Source organism: Sceloporus undulatus, chromosome 3 (genome assembly GCF_019175285.1).
Source record: "Sceloporus undulatus isolate JIND9_A2432 ecotype Alabama chromosome 3, SceUnd_v1.1, whole genome shotgun sequence".
NCBI classification, from domain to species: Eukaryota; Metazoa; Chordata; class Lepidosauria; order Squamata; family Phrynosomatidae; genus Sceloporus; species Sceloporus undulatus.
The window spans coordinates 22244826-22270582 of record NC_056524.1 but is presented as its reverse complement, the minus strand read 5'-3'; the positions used below and the strand labels follow the sequence as shown (position 1 = coordinate 22270582).

Here is a 25757-nt window from a genome sequence, read left to right as displayed (position 1 = left end):
ATTATTATTATTATTATTATTATTATTATTATTATTATTATTATTATTATTATTATTGAAAGGAAGGAAAGCCCATGTAATCAAATTTCCTCATTAGATGATTTTTAAAAAAACCTGAAACAGTGCCAATAACTAAGTGCCTTATTTAGGATACATGTGTGGTTTTGGCCAATTTTCACTATGTCATTGGTCTTCCTCATTCTCTTTCATGTTCGTTTCTCTCAGAAGCATATATACTCTGCACATACACTTGAAGCTTGAATTCTCTGTAGGGTTTAAATGGATTAAAATCCATGAAAGATCAAACAACCCTGTTGGTCTTGGAGGTGGCACAAGGCTATATCATTCAACTCACCACACTGGTCAATTTACAATATTTATTCTCCTCTTTGTATGTAAAGCACAGTGAGAATATTATACTTACTCTAGACAAAAAATCCAACATTGTCTGTCTCAATTCTGATCCTGCTGCCAGTTATTTCATTTGGTAACCCCTAAGCAGAACTGGGAAACTGACACTGCGAACAACACATCCCAGAATCCCCAATGCAGCATGGGCAGTGGGAGCAAACCTGGACTGTCTCTAGAAGCCAAATTGAAAATGTCATACTTTGGCCATAGACAGAGAAGACATGACTTGCTAGAAAATACAATAATGCTTGCTAAGGTAGAAAGCAACAGGAAAAGAGCAAGACTCTTTTACAGATAGACACAATGAAGAAAGCCCCCGCCCTAAGGCTGCAAGACCTGAGCAGGACTGTTAAGTATAGGGAGACTTGGGGGCAGTATAGACGGGTGGCTAGAGGCCGTCCCTGTAAGCCCCACGTCTGTGCTGCACCATCCACATGCTGCAGCACAGACGCACCATCCAAAAGCAGCCACTCTAGGCAGCTCTATTTTTGATGTGTCTGAAGTCGCTTCTGCCCAGAGGTGTATGGACACTCGGATGCCCTTATGTCATGAAGCTGCACCCTGTGTGGATGGGGCTGCAGCCTTGTGACATAAGAGCAATGATACTAGGGCTTGGCAGATGTGGCCGCTGAGCCAAATTGAGCCCTAGAAATGGTGCTATGCAGTGGGGACAGGCTGCTAACCAAACCTCAACTCCCACCTACACACTTGTACTCTTAGAGAAAAACACTCCACCTCCTTTTTTCTGTTAAAAGTTGGATCCCACACTTGAGACATGACTTAAGATGTGACTTGAAAGTACTTTGCAAGGACTAGAGACTTGACTTGAGACATGAATGTAGAGACTTGAGAGTTGACTTGAGGCTTGGCCTAAAAGACCTGAATATATCACTGCCCACAGGAGGTAGGTCTAGTAGAACAAATGGGACATTTAGTGAACATTGCGCTGGCCTCTAAGGAGGAGAACAACCAGGTTCAGCTCCACAGTGCTTTGGTCCAATAACTGGTCATACATAAACCTTTCATGTTCCAACTGCCACAGCACTGGTCTCTGAGGGGAAAGGAGCAGCCATCATGTACTGGATTTAGAAGCTGATTGCATATGATTTTTCCCCGTTATGGGAACAGGCAGAGGACACTTGGGGCCACACGTGACCATGAAAAAACAGATTTTACTGCACACCAAAGTGTCCTCAAAATGGCCCCATTCCATTCACTGGCCCCAAGCCATCCCCATTCAGTGCTGAGGTGCGCCATTTTACTTGGCCGGAAGACTTCCAACCTGAACATTTAACACCCCTCAGCACTGAATGGGGACGGCTTGGGGCTGGGGAATGAAATGGAGCCATTTTGAGGACACTTTGGAGTGCGGTAAAATCCGTTTTTTCTCAGTCACGCACAGCCCTGAGTTTCCCCTTCCCATTCCCATAATGGGGAAAGAAATATGTGCGATAAACTTCTTAATCTTAATCGTCACTTGCCTTTCCTTTATGTGTCCTGCCTTATTTATATGGTAAACCTGGCAGCAGGGAATCATCAAATTTATGCTTTGTAAGCTGCCCCAGGAGAGTTTTTGGCTGAAGAGTGTCAATCTAATCCAACCAACCTCTTCAGCCTGCCTCCCTCTTTACTCACAACCAGAATCTGCTTTATCAACTTATTTTGCTTACTGAGATTTGCGTTTTCTCTTCTTTGTGTCTGTTTGAATTATAGCACTGCTAGGAATGTGTTCATATCTCATCAAGGTGGAAGACGCCCAAGTTCCATTTCAGAGATGAGAGATAAGCATCAAAAGAAATGAAAGATGCATTTAGCCCTGAAGCATTCTCATTCCCTGCAGAGGAGGAGTGTTTTTGGCAGACTCTTACCTTCAGGAATCATGGATCAGGACCTCCTGGCTCATGTAATTAAGGGTTGTTAGATCATCATTACCAGGGCTGGCCCTGTTATTAGGTAGAGTGAGGCAGCTGCCTTAGGCAGCAAATTTTGGATGCCATGAAAAGGCAGCAAATTGTTAGTTGCGTAATTGGTAGTAATTGTATTTTTTTTAAAAAAATTTTTACTACTGGAGTGGGGAGGAGTGCTTTTTGAATTTTTGGCCTCATGCACAAAAATAACTTCCTTAGCTTTGGGTACTATCCTCTTTCACTCAGGTGGATAGAGCATGTCATTTGTTGTTTCTTCTCAGGCAACAAAATATCTTGGGCCAGCCCTAATCATTACTCATCTAGTTTCTCTTTTGTTGTGTGGTGAACTTTATTGAGCGATCCACATTTCTGTGTTTATTTTGAGTGTTGCAGTTACAAAACACGACTACTGCTAACTTGGAAATTGCTCCTGGTAGATGCACATTGTACTCAAGTTTGCCAGAGTACATCTTTCCCTTGAGGCTATTATATGTGATGTGGTGTATATGATTACACTGTATTTTACAAAGAAAATAAAAAAGAAATCTGTCTTACTATACTCTTTAATTCTTCACAATACAAATGAACAACGGAAATGAAATTGAGGAGTCCATTGCCCTCCAGATGTTGTTGGATGGCAACTCCCATCAGCCCCCCCCCCCACTTGGCAATGCTGGTAGGACCGGTAGGAGCTGCAGTCCAGCAACATCTGAAAGACCACAAGTGGCTTATCAGAGTGATACCACCTGGCTGATGGAACATCCACCCACCAGTTCACTGCAGCTGCAGCTGCATTGCAGAAATAATCCAGTCTGACATGACCAACAGCCATGGCTCAATCCTCTTTGTCTAGCTATCGTCCGATTTCTTTTCTTCCCTTTCTTTCTAAGGTTTTGGAACGGGTTGTTTATTCTCGCTGTCTCAAGTTTCTTGAAGCCAACTCCATTCTTGATCCCTTTCAGTCTGGTTTCCACCCACGGCATTCTACAGAGACAGCTCTCACTAAGCTCTCGAATGACCTTTTACAGGCCAAAGCTAATGGCCTTTACTCTGTTCTCATCCTTCTTGATCTGTCTGCAGCCTTTGACACTGTTGATCACTGTCTTCTAGTTGATATACTCTCTGACCTTGGGTTCTCAGACTCTGTTCTCGACTGGTTTAGATCTTATTTGTCTGGCAGATTCTTTTGCCGTGGTTGCAGGCCAGTCAGACTTCATCTCCTGTTCCCTATCTGTTGGAGTCCCCAGGGCTCTGTTCTGGGTCCCCTTCTGTTTTCTCTCTACACACACTGTCCTTAGGAAAACTCATCAGCTCTTTTGGTTTTTCTCACCATCTGTATGGCCGATGACACCCAGTTGTATCTTTCCACCCCTGACCTTTCTCCAAGGCTGAACAGCAAGTTTCGTCTTGTCTCACAGCGTCTCACAGTGGATGCGCCATCGGCGTTTGAAGCTCAACATGTCCAAGACAGAGCTTCTTGTCTTTCCTCCTAAGTCCACCCGCAACCACTCTTTTCTGTCCTGTGGAACAACATTCTATTCAACCAGTCCAGCAAGCCCCGCAGTCTGGTTTTTATCTTTGATTCTTCTCTGTCGTGTATCCCTCAGATCCAGACCACAAGCCAAGTTTGCAGATTCTCTTATACAATATGCCAAAATCCGACCATCTCTCCGCTCTACTGCCAAGATCCTGGTCCATGCCCTAGTGGTCTCACAACTGATTACTGTAACATTCTCCTGACGGGCTCCCCTTTCTCACCTCCATCCTTTAATTTCGACCAGCATTCACGTGCACGCCATTATCACAATCCGCCCACCACTCTGACATATCTCTCCTATGTTGGCATCCCTTCACTGACTCCCCCCTTCCACATTCAGTATAAGCTCCTGCTGTCGACATTTAAAGCCCTCCATGGACTGGCCCCTCCTTACTTATCAGACCTTCTTTCTCCTCACTTTCCCACTAGGGCCCTCCTTCTGGTAGTCAAGGTCTGCTGTCCCAGCCCAGGATTTCCTCTGCTCCATCTCGGATTCGCCCCTTTTCACTTGCTGCCCCTCACTCCCTGGAACCTTCTTCCCCCACAAGCAAGAGCCATCACTTATTTAACCAGCTTCAAAATGGAGTTGAAGCCATCCTGTTCAGAGAAGCTTCCCAGGCATTGCATAACTGTCACTTGCTATTGATGTTCTTTTGTTGCCTGTTTTATTGAATCATTTCATGTATTGCTATGTATTTTATATGTATTACCTACTAGTGAGGCAGGCTAACTCCAATAGGCCCCCTGGAAGAAGATTAACCATCCACTTATGAAGCCAAGCCCTCCCTCCAGTCCACCTGCCTTGGTCCAGGCTTGGAGGTAGAGGAACTGCTGGCCCTCATCCCTTCCCCTCCACCACTCGCTTCTCTCTTTGTGTCATGTCTTTTTTAGATTGTAAGCCTGAGGGCAGGGAACCGTCCAATTAAAAAGATTGTATGTACAGCTATGAAATTTACAGCACTTTAAAAATAGTTAATAACAACAACAATAATAATAATAATGCTGTGGAATTCTGGGAAATGTAGTTTTTGTTGTACCACCAGAGCTCCGACGAGGCAAACACTCACAAAACTACAATTCCCAGAATCCATAGCATATTTTTATGCTTTAATTTTTTTTAAAACAAAAATATTGTTAGCCACCCCCTGAGTGCCAGTTTCGGGGAAAGGGGGGATAAAAAACAAAACACACAACAACAACAACAACAGAGCCATTGGCAATAAAGGGTCTCAATCTGCATTATTTCGCAGTGCCGATGCAGCCAGTTTCATCTTTTCCATCATGACAATTCTGACGGCAGCCTCTCGTCCACATGGGGCCGCCATATTTACGTAACTGATGCTCAGCATCCGCACGTCACGGCGCTTCACTACATCACGGGTGCACCATTGGCACTCATGACATCCGCCCAGTGGTGCAAAAAGAACCAGTTTTTCCAGGTTCTCTACTCTGGATGGACTCCGCACAGTTTGGCAGCTGCGGTGTCCCTCCAGATGGAAATAGGCCACTGGCAGGCTGCCCTTTTGACGTGGTCTCTGTCCAGCGCCACCATTCTTAGGATTTTTTCTCTCTGTGTGTATGGTTCCCCATCTCAGAAAAAATAGTGGGTTTGTTTTTTGTTTTTGTTTTTCCTCTCCACAGAATAATTCCTCTGTAAAACTTTGGGACATTTGAATACAGGATAATACTGCAGAGGCATATCCATTTTCTCTCAAAGCAATGGATAAAAACTACTGTAAGGACAAACAGTTGGAGATTTACATTTTTGCACACATGCAATATACAATCAAACAGTGGATAAATAACTAAATGGCAGCTTTAAGGATGCTTATTTTATATCACTGAAGACTATATTCCACTGCTGAGTGGTTATATTTAACAATATAACTCTATGAAGATGTGGCAATGGAATAGAGATGAGGACAAAAGCATAAACTAGTGTCTGTTGTTCACAAAAGAATCTATTTGGACCACCCCTGGTCTTGTAAGAGAGGAAAAACATGTGGGTAATAACTAGTGATTCCACTTTAACTACCATGGCTGCGTGCTATTGAATCCTGGGGTTGTAGTTTTGTGGACCAACTAACTGTCTGGCAAGAATTCTAAATACTCTTCCCCAAACTGTAAAAAAGAAGGAGGAATGTCCCCCAATTGGATGGACATATGGATATAAATGGTGCCAAAAGCAACATTGAGGTATAAATGGTGCCAAAGGTTGCCCATGGATGGCAGATCCTATCCAGCCCTATCTTTTTAATGCAATATAAAACTAGTCAGGCCATGTGTTCAAGAAGATGGGACTCTGCCATAACAAACAAGAAGCATCCTGCCTCATGGTCTTTTTAAACTATGTGCAAGAAATGGGGTACAATAGTTCCCCTCCGCTCCTATCCTGTGTGAGATTAGAAGTAGATAAATTCAGATTGACTGACCCGGGTTTGCAAAGGAGCAAACACTGATGGGAGGTGCCAATCATTCTGAACAAACCAGAGATCATTGAGGGCATTGCCAAGCTGGTACAAGATTTTTTCCCTTTAGGAGGCTCATGCATTACTCTACTCAAGAAGTTTTATTTAACATATTTTTTCGTTTTCTTTTGTATTCAGTACCCCCTTAATTGGAGACTGTAAACTGTAGCTTACTTATTGAGTCCAGCTCCAAAGCTCCTTCTCTGAAGTTCCAGATGATAACATTGCATGTATTTCTCGCAATGGCTTCAAAATGATTCGCCAACACTAATAATAAAATAATAATAATAATAATACGTTTTATTTATAAACGCTTTTTCCGCAGTGATCAAAGCGGTGTACAGATAGAAATTGCATAATGAATTGATCCTATAACACACTAACATAAATATTCAATATAATAATAATGGACTCTGTATTTGCTACAAAGCCAAAACAAGTCTACTGAGAAGCATGAGAGAAAGACCCAGTACAACAGCAGGAAGCAAGTTGGTAGAAGTTGCTCTATTACTCCTATCAGCTAAAAATTTGTCCTAACTGCACTACAAAAGGATACCCAAACCACTACAAAAAAAGACACCTGAACCACACACGCATCAGGAGATGTAGTGATGAGATGCAGATAATAGTTCCCACCTCCTGGCCTCCCCTCCAGTTGATAAACCCAGGACTATTCCTAGAGTAAGCTGAGCACCAAACAAGAACCCAACCTTGTATATATAGAGACACATGACAGTCATCAAAGGGACTCCAGGACCCCCAACTCCTGTTGGACCTTCCCAATTGATGTCCTTACTCTGCATTCAGCTATGGCAAAATAGCTGGTGTTTGTTTGCTGGTCTCCCAGCTTTTTCACTACCCAGGGAATGGCTAGGATCAATGAGCAAAGGTGGGTTTGGTGGAAATTTGGTCATTGTGCAGACGTAATGAATTCCAACCTCCACAATGACCCCCCTAGAGTTTAAAGACACAGCCATGTTAGTCTGGAAAATCAATATGCAAAAAGTCTTCATCATTTGAAAGAACGAAAGACATGAGTTGTAGCATGGCAATTGTAGACTTGACCCTACTTCCTCCACATGCATCTGAGGAAGTAAGCTCAAGTCTAAGAAAACTCATGCTACTACATTCTGTCTTCAGTTAATCTCGAAGGTGCTGCAAGATCTTTTCCATACTTAAGCAAGCCCTGTGGTCCATCAACAAATGCCAGCCTGGTGGTTAGGGTCCACCTTCCCACCATAACCTCTACAAAAACCCTTCCCCTGCAAAATCAGCCATATTTTCCACGGCAGCAGTGACAATATAGGTAATGGAGAAAATGGCCAGCTCTCGCTTCACAATTGCCCACCCAGGATAAGTGTGTGTATGAGTGTGTGTGTGTGTGTGTGCGCGCTGCGCGGCGCAGCGCATGTGGCGCGCACACCACACACCTTCAAACAATCTGTGAAACTTATGGTGATCGATGAATTTAACAGAGTTTTTAACGTAAGAATATTCCAGTGGTTTCTCCCAGTTGATGATAACCTATAGATCCCTTTTTTCCTCAATGGAGAGAAGTCAAAATAAAATGTAACAGTTTTAAAACTCATTCAAAGTGTCACCTTCCATGCACTCAAGATTGTCCACTTGATCTGGGATCCAGACTGTAGGAATGCCTATGTAACTTTGCCTTTTCATACAATATATACAAAGTTGATTTGGGAGCAAACCCAAAGGCACAAACTATAAAGTGAACTTGTGCCACTGTAAACAAGAGCATAATAGACTATATGAAGATTATGAATGGCAACCATGAAATATATGATGCCATCAGTTTCTGAGTAGAAAACGGTCATGTCATCGAATGTCTCTCTGAGGGAAATGTCCCAAAATAAATCATTAATGAAATGTCATTTTGTTAACCACAAATTCCTCTTTTTCCACATGAGTACATGGAAATGGGATATGGGCAAGAAAGAGATGATGTGATGAAAACCACTTCGCACTCGGAAAACCAACTTAGTTATCCAAGCAACCTAAAGTTCTGAATTTGTTTCAAGAACAAATCTCTCTGTCACTCTTTACATTCACATGACCTTTATACCCTTGCCTTTTCTCAAACTACCCAAGGCAGCTAACAACATAGCTTAAACAATAACTTAATTAACTGTTATTTTTATACAATTAGTGATGAATATAACACAAGCAGCCAAAATCACATAAAAAACAAGCAGAGAGAAAGAAACTGAAATACAGTGGCTATCAAAAATTGCAGAACTACAATATCATGTCAGGAAAAAAGGCTAAAAATGAAAGTTTTTTTTGGCCATGTTGCTGAAAGCTGTTAGAAAAAATGAGATGGCCTTCAGTTTCTCTTAGAAAGTAGAAGCAGCAGAAAGACTGGGACAGCAAAGAATGAATCAAGAGGGCGGTGCCTCCCAGCTGCAGAGGGTCTTGGAGGATACGGATTATCTGGACCCATTTCAAACCGCTTCCGGGCGGGCTATGGGTGGATATGCCCATGGTTGCCTTAGTCGATGATCTCCGTCTGGGCATGGACAGGGGTAGCGTGTCCCTGTTAGTGCTCTTCGACATCTCCGGGGCCTTTGATACCATCGATCATGGTACCTTCTGGATCGCCTGGGGGAGTTGGGTATCAGAGGCAACGGCTTGCAGTGGTTCCATTCTACCTCTCGGGTAGATCCAGATGGTGGAGCTGGGGGATGTCGCTCCGATAAGAGGGGCCCTTACATATCTGGGGTCCCTCAGGGAGCGACTTGTCCCCTATGCTATTTAACATTTACATGAAGCCGCTGGGAGAGATCATCCGGAGACACGGGGCGCGGTGTTATCAGTACGCTGATGACACCAAAATAGCTTCTCTGCCTCCGACTAATGCAGTGACTAGGGATGGCTCTCTCCCCATGCCTGTCGGAGCGGTAATGGCTGCATGAGGGAAAACAGACTCAGCTGAATTCAGAAAAAACGGAAGTGCTTGTGATAGATTCTCCTGGTCCTGGAGAGGTTTTCACCTGTCCTGAACGGGTCACTCCCTGTAAAGGACTCATCCGCAGTTTGGGGGTGCTCCTTGACTCGTCGCTTCACCTGATCACCAGGTGGATGCGAAGTTAGGAGCCCTGTATCAGCTCGGCTGATACGCCAGCTGCGTCCCTACCCTCGACCGGGGGACCTTAAACAGTGGGCATGCACTGGTAACTCTCGACTTGATTCTGTAATGCGCTCTATATGGGGCAACCCTTGTACCAAGCTCGGAAGCTGCAGTTGGTTCACAAATATGGCCGCTAGGCTGGTCCTGGTAGTTCCAGGCCAGCCACATAAACCGATACGAAAGATCTGCATTGGCTGCCAATTCGCTTCCGGGCCCAATACAAGGTGTTTGTTGTTACCTATAAAGCCCTAAATGGCTTGGGCCCAGAGTACTTGGAGGACCGTGTCTCCCCATACAATCCGCCCTGCACTCTCAGGTCAGGGGGGAAAATCTTTTTGAGTTCCCAAGACAAAATTTGTAATACGCGCGCAAAGGGCATTTTCCTGTGGCAGCCCGGCAATCTTGGAAACACTCTCCCTGAGGAGCTCCGCTTAGCCCCCTCCCTGGAGTCATCAGAAGAACCTGAAGACTCATTTATTCTGTCAAGCCTTCCCTCACATGCCTGACTGTTTTTCCCCTATGTACCGTGTGTTGTATTGTATTGGATTTTTTTTTTAGATCGACTAGTAATTTTTAATTGATTCTGTGTGATTTTAATGATGATATTATGCTGGCTTTAATGGTGGGGTGTTTTCTTATTGTGAAGTTTGTTTTTTAATCTGTATTGTATTGCATTGTATTTGCCTGTAACCCGCCGTGATCGTGGGAACCGCAGTATAGAAATAAATCATCAACTCTCAAATGGTTCCTGTCAAATCACAAATAGTTAAAGGTGTGGATATATTAAAACATTAAAAAGAAAGGGGGAAAAAAGAAAAGAAACGAGGAAATTTAAGGAGGAAAAACCTGTAGCTAGACAAAGTAAGGCATTTTGGAAAATACTCAATCTTTTTATTGTGGGTATAGCACTATGACATTCTTTACATGAGGCTAGATCCTGCAAAGCTCAATATTTTAAAAATAGTAGCCAAAGTGTAAATTTTTTTAGTGCTAATGAAAGTTTTCAGAATCAATATGCTTCTAAAATGGATGCCCACCACAAAAGTTAAAGCAAGTCTCTGCATTTCTAGTTGTGAGAGGCTGATTTGCCCAAAATAGAATCATAGAATCATAGAGCTGGAAGAGACCACAAAGGCCATCCAATCCAACCCCCTGCCACACAGGAACACAGAATTAAAGCACCTCCGGCAGATGGCCATCCAGCCTCTGTTTAAAAACTTCCAAACAATGAGGCTCCACCACACTCCAAGGCAGCATATTCCACAGTTGAACAGCTCTTACCAACAGGAAGCTTTAGATAGAATACATACTCCTGTAGCCTTCTTGCATGTCACTTCCCCTAAGAGAGTTGGCAAATTGTCCTCCACATTTTTTACTTCAGCTCCTAAAACCTAATGGTGAAGAATGTTGGCAACTGCAGTCCAACAACATTTAGAATGTCACAAATTGTCCACATCCCCTCCTATGCCAAAAAACATAATTTAATAATAATAATAAAATAAAAGTTTTATTTTTATACCGCCCTTCTTGCAATCAGGGCGGTGTACAGCAATAAAAACACATCCACATAGTCAAAAAGAAACAATACATTTAAAATCACATTAAAAACAATTCTGGCCAGCTTGCCAGTGCTATCAGAGGGGGGAAGGCTAACTGGAGCCTGTATCTGGGAATGCTTTTCTGAACAAGAAGGTTTTTACTCCCTTCCTGAACTGGGCCAGGGAAGTGGCCGAGCGGAGCTCTCCGGGCAGCGAATTCCAGAGGGTTGGGGCTGAGGTGGTAAAGGCCCTCCTTGAGGTGGAGGCCAATCTTGCCCCTGGAACCCTCAATAGTTGCTGCCCAGATGTTCTGAGTGTGCGGGGCGGATTATATGGGGAGAGGCGGTCCGCTAAGGTGATCCGGGCCCAAGCCATTTAGGGCTTTATAGGTTATAACCAACACCTTGTATTGCGCCCGGAAAGGAATCGGCAGCCAGTGCAGATCTTTCAACACTGGTGTTATATGACTGGCCCTGGATATGCCAGTGACCACTCTGGCTGCCATATTCTGTACCAATTGTAGCTTCCGGGTTTGATACAAGGGTTGCCCCATGTAGAGCGCGTTGCAGAAATCCAATCGAGAGGTTACCAGAGCATGTACTACCGTTTCAAGGTCCCTCTGGCTCAGGTAGGAACGCAGCTGGCAGATCAGCCGAAGCTGATAGCAGGCGCTCCTGACCGTCACATCCACCTGAGATGTAAGGTGGAGCGACGAGTCAAGAAGCACCCCCAGACTGCGTACCGAGTCCTTCACGGGAAGCGTGATCCCGTTCAGGACAGGTGGAACCACCGCCATCCCCGGGCCAGGAGAACCTATCACGAGTACCTCCGTTTTCTCTGGATTCAGACTGAGTTGGTTTTCCCTCATCCAGCCCATTACCGACTCCAGACAGGCCACGAGAGGAGAGACGCCATCCTCAGTCACTGCATCAGTCGGAGACATAGAGAAGATTATTTGGGTGTCATCAGCGAGGCAAAGAGGCAAAAGAGTTACGCTAAAGCCATCCTGACCTGCTAAGATCTCAAAACAGGCTAAATTTTCTGCCACAAAACAATTGAAAGCTGGATAGGGAGAACATACCAGTGGATGGTGATTTCATCTGGGGTTAGGGATGCATGGCAATTTTGTTTCAACTGTTTTTTTTTAAAAAAAAATAATTTACTGAAATTTATTACAAATGTCTTCATATTTGAAGTGCTCCTTATCTTTAACTCCTATATAGTAGACAGGACTTGCCTACCAACACCACATCCTCATTACCATCTGATTCCATCATGAGATCTGCTTGGAGAAGGGACAGAGGCTAAAGAGCTACATACTGTAAGAGATATCAACTTAGGATGCATAAGGGAAGAAGGGAGACAGACTCAGAGGTGGATAGTGAATTAGCCAAGCAAAAGAAGCTGAATGAGCCTCCATCCGCATGGGGGATGATGGGACAAGACAGCTTGGGGAACGAGTGATGCAACTGTCGGAAGACGTGGAGAAGGGAGAAGGGAAAGCAAAATTGTTATTTAAATATAGTGAAGATTGAGAATATTTCTATTAGCAGTTATCACAGTTTCTATAGTATATTTTAAACTGAGAGCTGTCATAGCCATCTGTGGTTTGAAGGGGTCAGTTAGTAAACACATTCTCTTTTATAGCTTTTCAAAATATGGTAGCCAGTGTGGTGTAGTGGTTTGAGTGTTGGACTACAACTCTGTGGGCCAGGTTTCAAATCCCACGGAAACCCAGATCGCTGACCTTAAGCAAGTCACACTCTCTCAGCCTCAAATGGAGGCAGAGGGAAACCTCTACTGAACAAATTTTGCCAAGAAAACCCCATGATAGGTTCACCTTACGGTCACTGTAAGCTGAAATGACATGAAGGCATGCAACAACAACTTAATGGGTCTACTGTAGCTGAGACTAATCAACAGTGTTCAAACTGTATAGTTCCCAGTAGGTGTCCCATCCAGATACTGACTAGCTCCAAACCTGTATCACAAATCCTCCAGCTCTCCTCAACATGATGTCCTTCAAATATTTTGGACTACAACTCTCATTAGCTTCAGAGAGCATTCACAATGGTCAGCATAATTCTTATCCTAAACATTTGGATGGATGAAGTAGCCTCATTCCATGCCACTGATAAATGTCTTGACATATTAACTTCTCCTAACCCACAGGTACCATGAGAGTGTGAAATGCATCATTTGTTTTCATGCAAACAATTCCATATGTGTTTGTCAGTATCCCCCAGTCAAGCTTATTATTCCAGGGAACAGTCTGTGCCAGGCTACTCCATGTTTGATCGTTAATTTTAATTTACAGTTCAAAAGAAGTGATAGCTTGGATATGCCAGTAAAAGAGAATCTAATCAATCCAAAACCAAATAATAGATGCTAAATAAGAAATCTGAAAAGCTTCTAGCAAGTCTTCACTTGTTAGTAATTATTAGTATACTCTTAACAGCCACACTTTCTTGATTCTGTTGCAATCTCTGTATGTTGCCATTTTTTATTTTTGTTTTTGGCATAAGAGTTTCATGGGAATGAGTAAGAGATCCACTTGGGAATTTCCACAGTTCAAAGAGTGTTAGCCACCTAGATGACAGCATCATCACCTCAAAGAAATAAATCTTCAAAGACCTTCTTATTTAAAGAGGCCTTTAGCATTTAACTGGTTAAGATAGTGCATTGGGTGTACTTTGTTTTAATATGTAATATTTTAGCATGTTTTTAACTGTATGAAATTTAAGCTTTTAAGTGGATTGTTGATCATCACAGCACTCCCTTGGTGCAGTGTGTACATGCACTGTGCCAAAGAAGCGCCAAAAAGCCATGGTGCCGGCAGTTATGGCACCCTTTCCACGGCACAAAAAGGAGCTGCTTTTTGTGCTGAAGAAAGGTCAGATTGGGGCCTTGGTGCTAGGAAAGGGCTAGGAAATCCAGCTAGGAAAGGGGCAGTGCCCCTCCAGCCATTAGGGGCTGTCTATACAACCCCCAAGTCTCCTTCTTTGAAGGTTTTTAAAGAGAGGCTGGATGATCATTTGTTGGGGGTGCTTTGGTCAAGGGACTGGGTGGCACTTGAGGTCTCTTCCAACTCAATGATTCTGTGATTCTGTAGATTTTTTTAAGGCTTTGCCTGCCAATGGAAGAGCAGCAAAGAGAGGGTCATTCAATCTTCCTTACAGAGGGAATTCCAAAGCCTAGGGGCAGCCACTGAGAAGGCCCTGACAAAAGTACTTATGAAAATTGTAGGATACATGCAAAGGGCCTTAAATTAATGGAATTAAATAGATTCGTGGGCATCACTTTGGGCTCTGGATTACACATCATCTGCAGTCTGGAACCATATTTTGTTAAGATGATGAACCTACTTTATAATCCACAGCTTGTAAAGTGAGTCAAATCTAGCAGGGGAAGAAAAGAGAAAGACAAAGATTTATTGCCCCAAACATTTTGTTGGCATTGTTAAAGCTAATTGAGGGAAACACATAAATGGTAACCATTTCCTAGTCACCGAAGATGTACAATTGCATCATCTGGCATGGTGGAAAATGAAAAAACTGTGTCAGGTTCTTCAACCAATCACCCCCACCCCACCCCATGTTTTCTTTCGCTGATTGGGTAACATACTGAAATGAGTCAAACTCAAACGTATGTTATGAATAACAGAAATGCTATATAAGCAGGGAGCATATGGTAAACATTAGAAGTTAGGACCTGGCTTTGGAAACAGAAATTGCCAACTCAGGATGAAGGGAATCTGTGTCGTTCTGTTGTGCGCAGCAGTGTCTTATGCAGTACCAATCCAGAAAAAGAGAGAACAGCTGCAACTCGTTGAGGTAATGCTGATTAAATGAAATCGTTCATTTTTTTAAAAAATTAAGCTTTTAGAAAGACTAACTGTTAGTTTTGTTTGGGGGGGAGGGTTCTGTGCATTTGGGAAGTTGATATATATCTGGTTAGAAAAATGGGGGACCATCGTATGTGTGTTGTTTACCTTCAAGTCATTTCTTCTGACGTATCAGGATCCTATTACAGGATTTTATTGGCAAGTTTCTTCAGAGCACATTTGCCATTGCCTTCCCCTGAGGCTGAGAGAGTGTGACTTGCCCAAGGCCACCCAGAGGGTTCTCCTGGTCAATCTGGGATATGAACCCTTCTCTCCAGTCCAACACTCAAACCACTACACCAGACTGGTTCTCTAGGGAGGAACATTAGTTACATGTTATGTTTATAGCACTGAAATGTATAACAGCTTGAAGATGCAGAGACCCTTCTGGAAGTTTTACAATGTATTCAAGGAATATTGTGAGCTTAGGGGAAGAAAATAGGATTGCTTGAGAGGGATCAGTTTTGGCAGGACATATATGATGAGGCAGCAGGAATACAGTGATAACTTTGTTAATGAACTAAGAAAGACTCATAAATTTGAATCTTCACAATATAGTGGAACAGGTGACCCCCCTATGGAGAAACTGCTACTGATTTTGCACTATTTTGTGTTTGGCTTTTGGGGGAGAAGATGCCTGACAGGACATTTGGGTAGCTGGCACTCTGTTAAAATAGATGTATAAATGTATTGAACTCAGTATAATGTAACTTTATATGGTCTTATGGTTCCTATGACTGCAAAACCCATTAACACCAAACAATATTGCCAATGGAGAATGATGATGGGAGTTGCAGTCCAACAATAATGGGAGGGTGAGAAGTTGCCCACCTCTTGTCTAGAAAGAAAGGAAAACTATGGGAAGAGAATTAGTAAAGAGGGAAGCTCCACTACTAAAGAGAGGAGAGAGCTAAAGTTCTCAAGGTTTGAAATAAATTGAATCTTTGGCAGAAGATTTTTAATTATTTGAGAATTAATTCAAATGCATATTAATTTCTGTGTATAATTATAAGGAAGTATATACAAGTATAATGAGTTCTTTCTCTCTCTTCCTCCCTTTCTTCTCTTTATCAGAAATACTTAGAAAACTATTATAACTTCACCTCAGATGGGAAACCAACCTTAAGATGGAAAACCAACAGTCCTATGGTTGAAAAAGTCAGAGAAATGCAACAGTTTATGGGACTAGAAGTGACTGGCAATTTAGATTATAATACACTGGAAATTATGCAGAAACCAAGATGTGGAAATCCAGATGTTGGACAGTTTGCTTTCTTTGCAGGACAACCCAAATGGGGAAAGAAAGACTTGACTTACAGGTAATGTTTCAAGCCCAGGATGATATCCTCACAATTCTTTGAGGAGTCAACTGTTAGAAATGGTAGACTACTTCTGTTTTAATTTGTCTTTCACTCTTTTTGAAGGATATTGAACTATACACCAGACATGAAGAGACTTGACGTGGACAAAGACATTGAGAAAGCATTTAAAGTTTGGAGTCAGGTTTCACCACTGACGTTCAGACGGATTTCTCAAGGCGATGCTGATATAATGATCTCTTTTGGTGCAAGAGGTGAAAAAGTGACTGCATATTGTATGGGGATGAGAAGGGAAACATACTACCTTTGCTTTGGCATGATACATTAGACTCAACAGGGAAAAGAAAGAGTTAAAAACATGAGAGCTGCTGCCACACCAGAGAAATAATGCAGTTTGACACTGCTTTAACTGTCATAGTGCCATCTTGTGAAATCCTGGGATTTTTAGTTTGTTGTGTCACCAGAGCTCTCTGACAGAGAAGGCAAAATATCTCACAAAACTACAAATCGCAGAATTCCATAGCATTGAGCCACAGGAGTTAAATCAATGTCAAACTGCATTGATTCTCACTCCCTTGTGCTCTTCCTCCTCCTCCTCCTCTCGCTGATCCTGTGTCACATCTAGACTCATGGAATATTTTAGAAATTTCTGAATAAAGATTTTTAACTAGTCCTCCCTTTCAAGTTAGTTGTTGGGTGAAAAACATTCACCAGGGTGCAAACCCACTCTCAGTGGCTCTGAAAGTAATGAAAGTGTGCTCAGAGTTAGATAACCAAGATCAACTATTCTAATTTTTTCCATAGGGGTAGAATTCAAAGACATAGCTGTGTTAGTCTGGAATATCATTCTTTCATTCTTTATCATTCTTTCTCATGATAAAATCATAATTTCATTTTTTACTACAATTAGAGGTCTGTGTCAGTGCTGTTCAAATATTAGTTGATAGTAGGGACATTATCATACAAGGGAAATTGGAAGTATAATCCAATGGCAATCCAAACACAATCATGGGGTTTAACGTTATTGTGTGATAGACTACCACACACAATTTCAGGCAATGGGAAGTCAGTCCAAACTCAATCATGGGGTTTCACATTATTGCGTGAGAGGTGAATCACACGCAGTTTCGGGCAATGGCAAGCTATTTTCAGGCAATGGGAAGTCAGTTCGAACGCAATTCGAATTCACGTAAATTCGCTGAACTAGCGAATTCACATGAATGCGTTCTGGCCCTACTTTCTTTTCATTCGAAATTAAGAGAAATTCCTCCTGTGTGATAAACTCCTAGGTTAATTCCACCTTCAGAACTTTAGAAAGCTCAAGAGAAACTATACCAAAAATTTGTCACTAACAAATAATACATCAAGTGCTTTGATTCAGCTCGATGGCAAAACGAGAAATGTTTTTGTTTCTTCTCATATAGAACATGGAGATTTCAATCCTTTTGATGGACCTGGAGGCACTGTTGCCCATGCTTATGCCCCTAGCAGTGGTATTGGAGGAGATGCCCACTTTGACGAGGATGAAAAATGGAGTCATGGCTTAGATGGTAATTTTAAAAAATAGAAAACATAAGAACAGTTTTACTTGGTCATGTTGAAGATCTACTATTAAATGAAAGTGTACATTTACTCAATGTTAAGATTAGAAAAGGTCTAGCAGATGATTACAATAATAAAGTTGTTAAATATAAGGGGGAAATGGGTTAAGGTAGAGTATGCAGAAATAAGGATAGGAAGATAAAATAACGAATTGAGAAAGAAAGAAAATAAATGAGAGAACTCCAGGTAGAAAGAAGTTAAAATCTTATGTTATATGTTTTTAGAATAGATGTCAACTATGTAGAATAAGTTGTTTTATGTTATATGTTTCATTAAGATGTATGTCTCAAGTTATGTATACTGTCTTGTAATATAAGATTTAAAAATCATTATTAACAAAAAGAAGATCTACTATTAAGTGTTCTTTAGAGCTTGGAAGTAATAAGTTACACAGAGCACAGTTATTTATAACAAGCTACTTTTCTTGGCAACAAAAACTAATGAAATTACAATTCAAAAGTATGGTAAGAAGTGGGAATGCTGTTATTGTAATGGTTTAAGGCAAGGGTGGGGAACTTTGATGGAGATGAAAAATGAACCATAAAAATTGCCACTGAAAATTAAACAGAAGATTTAGCTGGATTAAAAAAACTATTTAGGAGCAACATGAAAGTAATAGCCTAAGTAGTAAGCAAGATTTATGGGCAAGATTCTGTTGGTGATGTATGCTGTTATAGACCTTGGTTCTGTTGGCATTTGAATGAAGCTGAACAAAGTATCCTGGACAACACTGTTACCTCTAGTGTATCAGGAGGCTTCTGAATGTGGTTCCATTCTCATGGCAAATAATCCAGGTTCATTCCAGAAATCCTGAAATACCCAGCAAAAGTGGAGCAGACTTATGCTGGAAGCAGAGCCTGCTATTTTCCTTCTAGGTGTGGAAGAGCGGCCAGGACGCACTAGTGCACAGACCTGCATCACATCAGTGGTCAGGGAATAAATCCACACCTGGATGCTCCCTAACTGTTCTTGTGTACAGTTGTGTACAGGAATGGAGACAAGGGAACTGTCTTCTCCCCTTCTAGTGAGGACATAAGTAGATGACTGGGGTCTTTTAAGGTGCTCACTAGATATATGTCTATCTAGGATTTCAGTTTGTGAATCTATATCATAATCCATTTCTTGCTTTTTCTTTTAGGTTCCAACCTGTTTTTTGTTGCTGCTCATGAATTTGGCCACTCACTGGGCCTCTACCACTCTAAAGATCCTAATGCTGTGATGTTCCCAGTGTATAGGCATCCTGAACACAGTCAACAAATCCTAGCTCAGGATGATATTCAAGGCATTCAGCACCTCTATGGTAATTTAGATAGTATTTATAGCCTTAAAATATATTCTCAAGCATATGAAATGAAAGTGAACTGATATGGTTTTTCCTTCTGATTTTTATTTTTGTAATAACAAAACATTTCCACAAGTACAGCAAAGGAAATAAACAATAAACAATAAACATTAACAAATTTTCTTGCGCCAACTTGGATTTAGCACTTTCAGAAGGAAAAGAAAAAATCAGTTCAATATATAGGCTCATATACAGCAAATATTTGTTAGAATAGGTTTTGTTGGGGTCATGCCATCGTGTGTGTGTGTGTGTGTGTGTGTGTCTTAGTATTGTTAGCAATCTCAGATAAAGATGAATAGACTCAATTGAGGAAGTCACAGTCCTGAACTTGCAGGACTTGAGCAGGGTGAAAACAGGGAAACATGGAGGTCTCTTATTCATAAGGTAACCATAAATTTAAGTCAGCTTGATGGTAATTAACAGCAGCAACAAGAAGACATCTCAAAACAGTTTCTTTCTCATTCTCTTTTTCTCTCCATGCATATGTCCATAGTCAAAGGCTGCTTCCGGATACTTGGTTTACCAAATCTTTATAATAAAATAATTTCTAACCTCTTATGTTCTTTATATACCTTGTATAAATCAGGGGTGGGAATCTTGTGGCTCTTTAAATGTTATTGGATGTCAAGTCCCAGCAGCCTAAATGACATAGTCAATGCTGAGGGATGCTAGTCCCAGTCTCAGTAGACCTACTGCCTCTGTGGGATTTACCTTAGTGTTGATTTACCATTAGGAAATAATTGAATGGATTTGCTTGAGTTGAGACTAGAAGCTGGATGTAGACCATTTCATCAGCACCTTTTAAAGTTAGAAAGATAATGTGTTAAGTTAAGCAAAGAAGTAAATGAATAATTATGCAAGCAAGCTGATATGCAAAAAGGTGGTTTCAAGAATTGATTCTCTCTTGGAGCTCACGATTCATAGAATCTTATAGAATCATAGAGTTGGAAGAGACCACAAGGGCCATCCAGTCCAACCCCCTGCCATGCAGGAAATCCAAATCAAAGCATCCCCGAGAGATGGCCATCCAGCCTCTGCTTAAAGACCTCCAAGGAAGGAGACTCCACTAGTAGTGACTCCGATTGGTCATGACCTTCAAGAGATCAATCTCTACTTGTGTCACCAGTCCAGTGATATCCTTGCAGTATGTCTGGGTGTCAGGTTCCCTATGGTTTCTTTGCCTTTGTTAGACAATGCACCATGTGCCCTCTATAAACCTTGCCCTTGTACTACTGAGCCTGTATCATGCCACTTTTCCTGGATTACATTATTTTCTAGTATAGATTCTACCAAGAATGACCTCCCTGATCCTGCTAGTTATGAGTTCCTAAATGTTTTCTACCTCTAACTTAGGTGTGCCAACATTCTTTTAAAAATTATCCCCCATATTAGTGGCCTGGTGATGTCTTAGATGGAATTCATGCTTCCCATCAAAGCCAATAACAAAACCTATTATTAAGATTTACCAAAACTAAAAAAAAGTGACATCACTTACCGGTTATGCTCCCCTGTGCAAATCACATAACACAGTCTTGTCTAGCTAAGATTCATGTACCTCTCATGCATATTGTCTTTTCAAAATAGTTAGGGAATATCACTCCTGACTATTCAGACATTTGTCGAGTGTGTTTATATGGCTATTCAGATTATGAAGGACCCTTTCTACTAATTTTATGCTTCTCAATTTCTTTAGGTCCATCACTTAACCCACCTCAAGACCCACAGGAGAACGATGAGCCATTTGAACCTGTCCGGCCAACCCAACCTGCATTACCAACAGCTTGTGATCCTCATTTAACATTTGATGCTGTCACTCCTTTTCGGGGAGAAATATTATTCTTTAAAGACAAGTAAGTACCTAATCTTCAAGCACTATAAATCAGACAAGGAGTTTCACATTCTGTGTTCCCCATTGTTAGAGAACACTGAGAATTGCTCCCTTTCAATTGATAGAAAAAACCCTGTTCAGCTGTTTCTCACTATGTTTCTAGAATACAGGAGTGGAAGACTGCCTAGTCCTACCTCTTCAGCTGTTGCTGTCCTGAAATGGAAAGTAACACATCAGAAAAAGAGAGCTCCCTGTTCTCAAGGAGGACCTCCACACAAGCAGGAGCCATGATTTTTGCTCATATAGACAGCTTCCACATGGAAAGGAATTTCTCCTCTTCAGATGCATAGCTTTCCAACTAAGGGAAGAAACAGTTGAGCAGTGTAGCATTAAATGCTTCCATGCTCCCATGTTCCAGAAAGTGTGGTGAGAAATATCTGAACAGTAGTAGAGCTGCCTATAGACCTGGAACTCCCAAATCTACTGACGACTGTCAAATAGGACATAATTGTAACTGAGGTACTAAATCTGTGTTTGGCTTTACCACTTCAGATTGCACATGGCTGGGGACATTCATGATTGAATGTGTCTGAAAACAATTAAATCAAGTTTTTAAACAACTTGATATGCAGTGTATCTCATTTTCATATATTGACTTGTCATCTCCTCAGGGCCTTTGGCTTCAGTGCAAAAAAGTATGTTAGCTCATATTCCACCAAAATGGGTGGGATGGACATTAGGAACAACTAGCTTGCTCCATTGATTTTAGTGAGATCTAAATATGACCAACATTCTTTGCACAGTACCTTTGATGCCTGAAATAAAACTTTCCATGATCAAATCATCTCCTATTCCCCCATTCTCGCTTATGTTCCTATTGTACTCTGATATTTCCAGAGCCTGCAAAGTGGCTTTTAAGATGAATGAATATAATAATATGCTGAAAACATTCACAACTGAGAAGTGGCATGATGGTCTATCAGGTCTTAATGGCTGCAGGTTGCCATTATACTCTTAAAAGTAACTTTCCAAGTTCTAGCTCCATGATATTAAGTCTTTTTCTTTTTCTATTTTTTAACTCCTCCTTTTTCTACATAACAGAAACATTGTCACTATATTCCACAAAAGCAAAAGAATATACTTTTCATAGGCATATAAAAATATAGTAACAATATATATCAAGGGCAGGGCTTTAAAAGCTTTTTAGCTTTTAAGGTTTGTATAATTTCTTTATATTTTATATTTTAGTGCATAGCCATTTTAACTTGGAAAATTGTTTAATTGTTTTTTTTTTAATTTTTAATTTATACATTTTAATGGTTTTGTATTGTTTTTAAATTGATTTAAATTTTTGTTTGCTGCCTTGAGTCCCTAATTTGGGGAGAAAGGTGGGATGTAACTAAAATAATAATGATGATGATGATGGTGATGATGATGATGATGATGATGATGATGATGATGATGATGATGATGATGTTGATGATGTTTGTTACAGGTATTTCTGGCGAAAGCATCCTCAATATGCACAGATAGACTTTAGCTTAATTTCTCAGTTCTGGTCATTTTTACCAGCCGGTGCGGATGCGGTCTCTGAGAATAATGATAAAGATCAGACACTTCTCTTTAAAGGTAAATGCACAACTTTTTTGTTTTAAAAAAATACTGTTATGTATTTATCAATTTTGGCTTTTATCCCACTCCATGGGAAAAGATAACAGCAAAACAAAGTACAAAAAAAATAAATGTAACTGGTTTGATAATAAACACTGCTATAGTAAAAGGACTGAGAAACAGTCCTCAATCTGACATCCCCTTAGCATACCATAAGTACTCTCAGGAGATAAGCCACAGCAGCACCACACAACCCCTTTGCAGGATAGCAACATTGAATGGCACAACCACAAGGCAAAGTACATGATGCATTACTGCAATCTGCCATACAAATACTAAGTATGGAATGTACAACCACTATGCAAAGTTACATTGTAATGTATAGGATGGACAAACACAATCTTCTATGAACAGAACATGTCCACTGCACAATGGTAACCTTTTTGGCCCTCATGTATAGCATGACTTAAGCATGCATATGTTCTGAAGTGAAATCTGACCATAGTGTGTAATGTGTTTTGATTCAGACATAAACAAGTGGCACAGGTGAAGACATTGTGAATAGAGAGCGCAAGTTCCCAAACAGGTGCCTTCCTCTCTCTCATGATTCCTTTGTGGTTTCTTCTGTTGCATTTTTGAGTATTTTTTATTTCTTTCCATTTTGCTTATGTTTATATTTTTATTTTTGTTAAGTTTTTGGGATTCATACCTTCTTTGCCCGCAATGCAACCAATGAGATAAGATACAGGAAAATAAGCATCCATTTCTAATTGTTCTCTTCCCTCCTCATTTTCCCTTCAGCTCACTGATGCATTAAATTTTGTGTCTGATGTACTTAAACCATTTATCTGAGACTTCTACTACTCACATGCTCCCTGTGCCCCAAAAAATTCACTTTGTGCTTTTTCTTTGTTTTCCAATGTATTTTTTTTCTGGTGCAACCACTAATAAGTCCCAGCTAAAATACTTTCTCTCACCTGTTTCATTACAGGTAACCAGTTCTGGGTTGTGAGAGGTGAATACAAGCTTCCTGGGTATCCCAAGCGTATCCAAAGCCTTGGTTTGCCAAAAGATGTCAAGAGAATTGATGCAGCATTTTACAATGCTAATGAAAAACGAACATACTACTTTTCTTCTGATAAGTACTGGAGGTATGAAATAATACCAAAGGGGACTTGAAAAGAAGATGATGCTGTTAGGAAGTAGTACATACTGAATTGTGCTGTTGTTTGTTGTTAATAAGAATAGTGGTTAAGAATCTAGATCAGCTATTTAGTTAATAAATGTGGTATCCAGACCGGCGCAAAGCGCCAGCTTGGATATGTACTAGGGTTGCCTTGGGGCGTCCTTTCCAGATGCCCCGCAACCCTAGTACATTGTAATGGCGGTGCCCTTTCTACATGGGCACCACCATTACAACATCACGTCAGCGCCACAGCCAAATGGCGCAGCACAGACGTGACGTCCTGGCATCACTGGAGGGTGCTTGTGGCGCCCTTTCAGCAGCGCCAGAAGGAGCTCCATTTCAGAGCTCCTTCGGCCATGCCAGTGGAACAAAGAGAAAGGGACCAAGCATGAAGCCCCAAGGACACCCCTTTCCAAGCCATGGGGAAGTGGTATTTTGCCACTTCCCCGAGGCCAGGAAAAGCGGAAGGTTGGGGCCTCTGGGGCTGCCGCTGTGGCAGCTGAGGCCCCGATCCGTCGGGGAAAGGGGTGGGTGCAGGCCGCTCCAAAGGGGCGGTTTGTATCCCGTCTAAGTTTAGTTAAAGTTAACTGAGGGGCTTTCTAGACGGCCCTTTGGGACGTCCGGAGGACGTCCCATTTTAAAAAAGGGGCGTCTCTTTTAGACGCCCCTGGGCCTCGTACGGACTCCGTCCGTACAAGATGGCGCCGGCCTTTCTACACGCCATCTTTACGTATCGGACGCACAGCGTCCAGACGCGTCGCGCCTGCTGACTAGGAGCGCGCCCCTGGCAACCTCGCTACGTCCAAACTGCGACGCAGAAAAGCTCCATTTTGGAGCTTCTTTTTTCGGTCCGCGCGGGAGTCCGGTGCCGTTGAAGGCTCCGGCTCCCCCGCGGACCTTCTGGCGGCGGCGCCAGACCTGGCAAAGCGGCGGTCTGTACCCCGCTTAGAAGCATCTCTTCCAGCCTCCTGCCATCCGGCATTGCCCCCCATGCACCTGACAGGGCCTCTCCAGTTTTTGCTCTGGCAACCCTAAGGTCCAATATTCTTTCTTCCAGTGAAGAATGCTGGATTCTGTGCCTAAGGAAAGGGAAACAGGAAACAATTTCCTCCCCCTCCCAAAGAAAATCCCTCTTCTGAAGTTGGACTAGCATTAAAACTCTTTCAGTACTGATGTGGGATTACATCCCAATGCTTCTCTTAAGGGGTGCAGGCACTCTTTGAAGATGAAGTGCAGGTTGTCTGGACATAACATTACCCTGTTGTCTAAACAGAGTGGAACAATGATGTGGTGCTACATCTCCATCATCTGCTGCCTCTGGCAACTATTCCACTCTCCCTAATGGTAGGGGTGGATTGGATTTGACCAGGTTTATGCTTCTTGAAATAATGGAAGAAAACAAGGCTATGAGGCAATGGCTCACGGATTCACAGGTTAAACGTTCAAAGTGGTAGATTCTGGACCAAAACAAAAGATCACACAAAATTAACTGGTTTGTCTGCAAATTTTTCCTTCCTTGTTTCCTTAGTTATGATGAAAGAACCAAACATGGTCAAGAACCCAGAAAGATCAGAGATGACTTCCCAGGTATTGGTGGGAAAGTTTGATGCCGCCTTTCAGTATAATGGTAAGTAGCTTCTCTCTCAAGGAGAAATAAAGGGATTCTGGATGGGTGGAGCTTTTGCAATGTGACAAATCAGGAAGTGCTGTCCTCCTGATACTGAATCCTTCTGTAATGTGAATCAAAGTCCCCGATGTTTTCTATTTTTATTTACCTATTTTACAAACAGAGATTAAAAATTCTAGCCAAGAATGTAGAAAAGTTATGAAATGAGGTTTCCTTCTCATCATATGTCAAGTTGTTTCCACAACTGAGCCTGTTGACTGTTAGCATTGGAAGACTTATCGTGATGACCCAAGAAAACTGAGCGGGTACAGACCGCCGCTTTGCGGCGGTCTCCGGCCGGCGCCATTTGC

General features: G+C 41.8%; 1 protein-coding gene across 1 annotated transcript; it reads left to right on the top strand.

The window, feature by feature from the left end:
• Positions 1-14752: 14752 nt before the first annotated feature.
• On the top strand, positions 14753-25387 carry LOC121925768 (stromelysin-1-like). The gene is made up of 9 exons (XM_042458318.1): positions 14753-14842; positions 15967-16211; positions 16317-16465; positions 17636-17761; positions 18952-19113; positions 20849-21005; positions 22479-22612; positions 23586-23745; positions 25309-25387. Exons 1-9 carry the CDS (start codon positions 14753-14755, stop codon positions 25385-25387), a joined length of 1302 nt encoding a protein of 433 aa, XP_042314252.1.
• The last annotated feature ends 370 nt before the right edge of the window (positions 25388-25757 follow it).

What these genes read in the sequence shown, in the direction of transcription:
- LOC121925768 (XM_042458318.1), top strand. Translation starts at nt 14,753, where the DNA reads ATGAAGGGAATCTGTGTCGTTCTGTTGTGCGCAGCAGTGTCTTATGCA. An exon ending in GATCTCTTTTGGTGCAAGAG is followed by an intron (nt 16,466 to 17,635) that starts GTGAAAAAGTGA and finishes CTTCTCATATAG; the next exon opens with AACATGGAGATTTCAATCCT. An exon ending in TCTTCTGATAAGTACTGGAG is followed by an intron (nt 23,746 to 25,308) that starts GTATGAAATAAT and finishes TTGTTTCCTTAG; the next exon opens with TTATGATGAAAGAACCAAAC.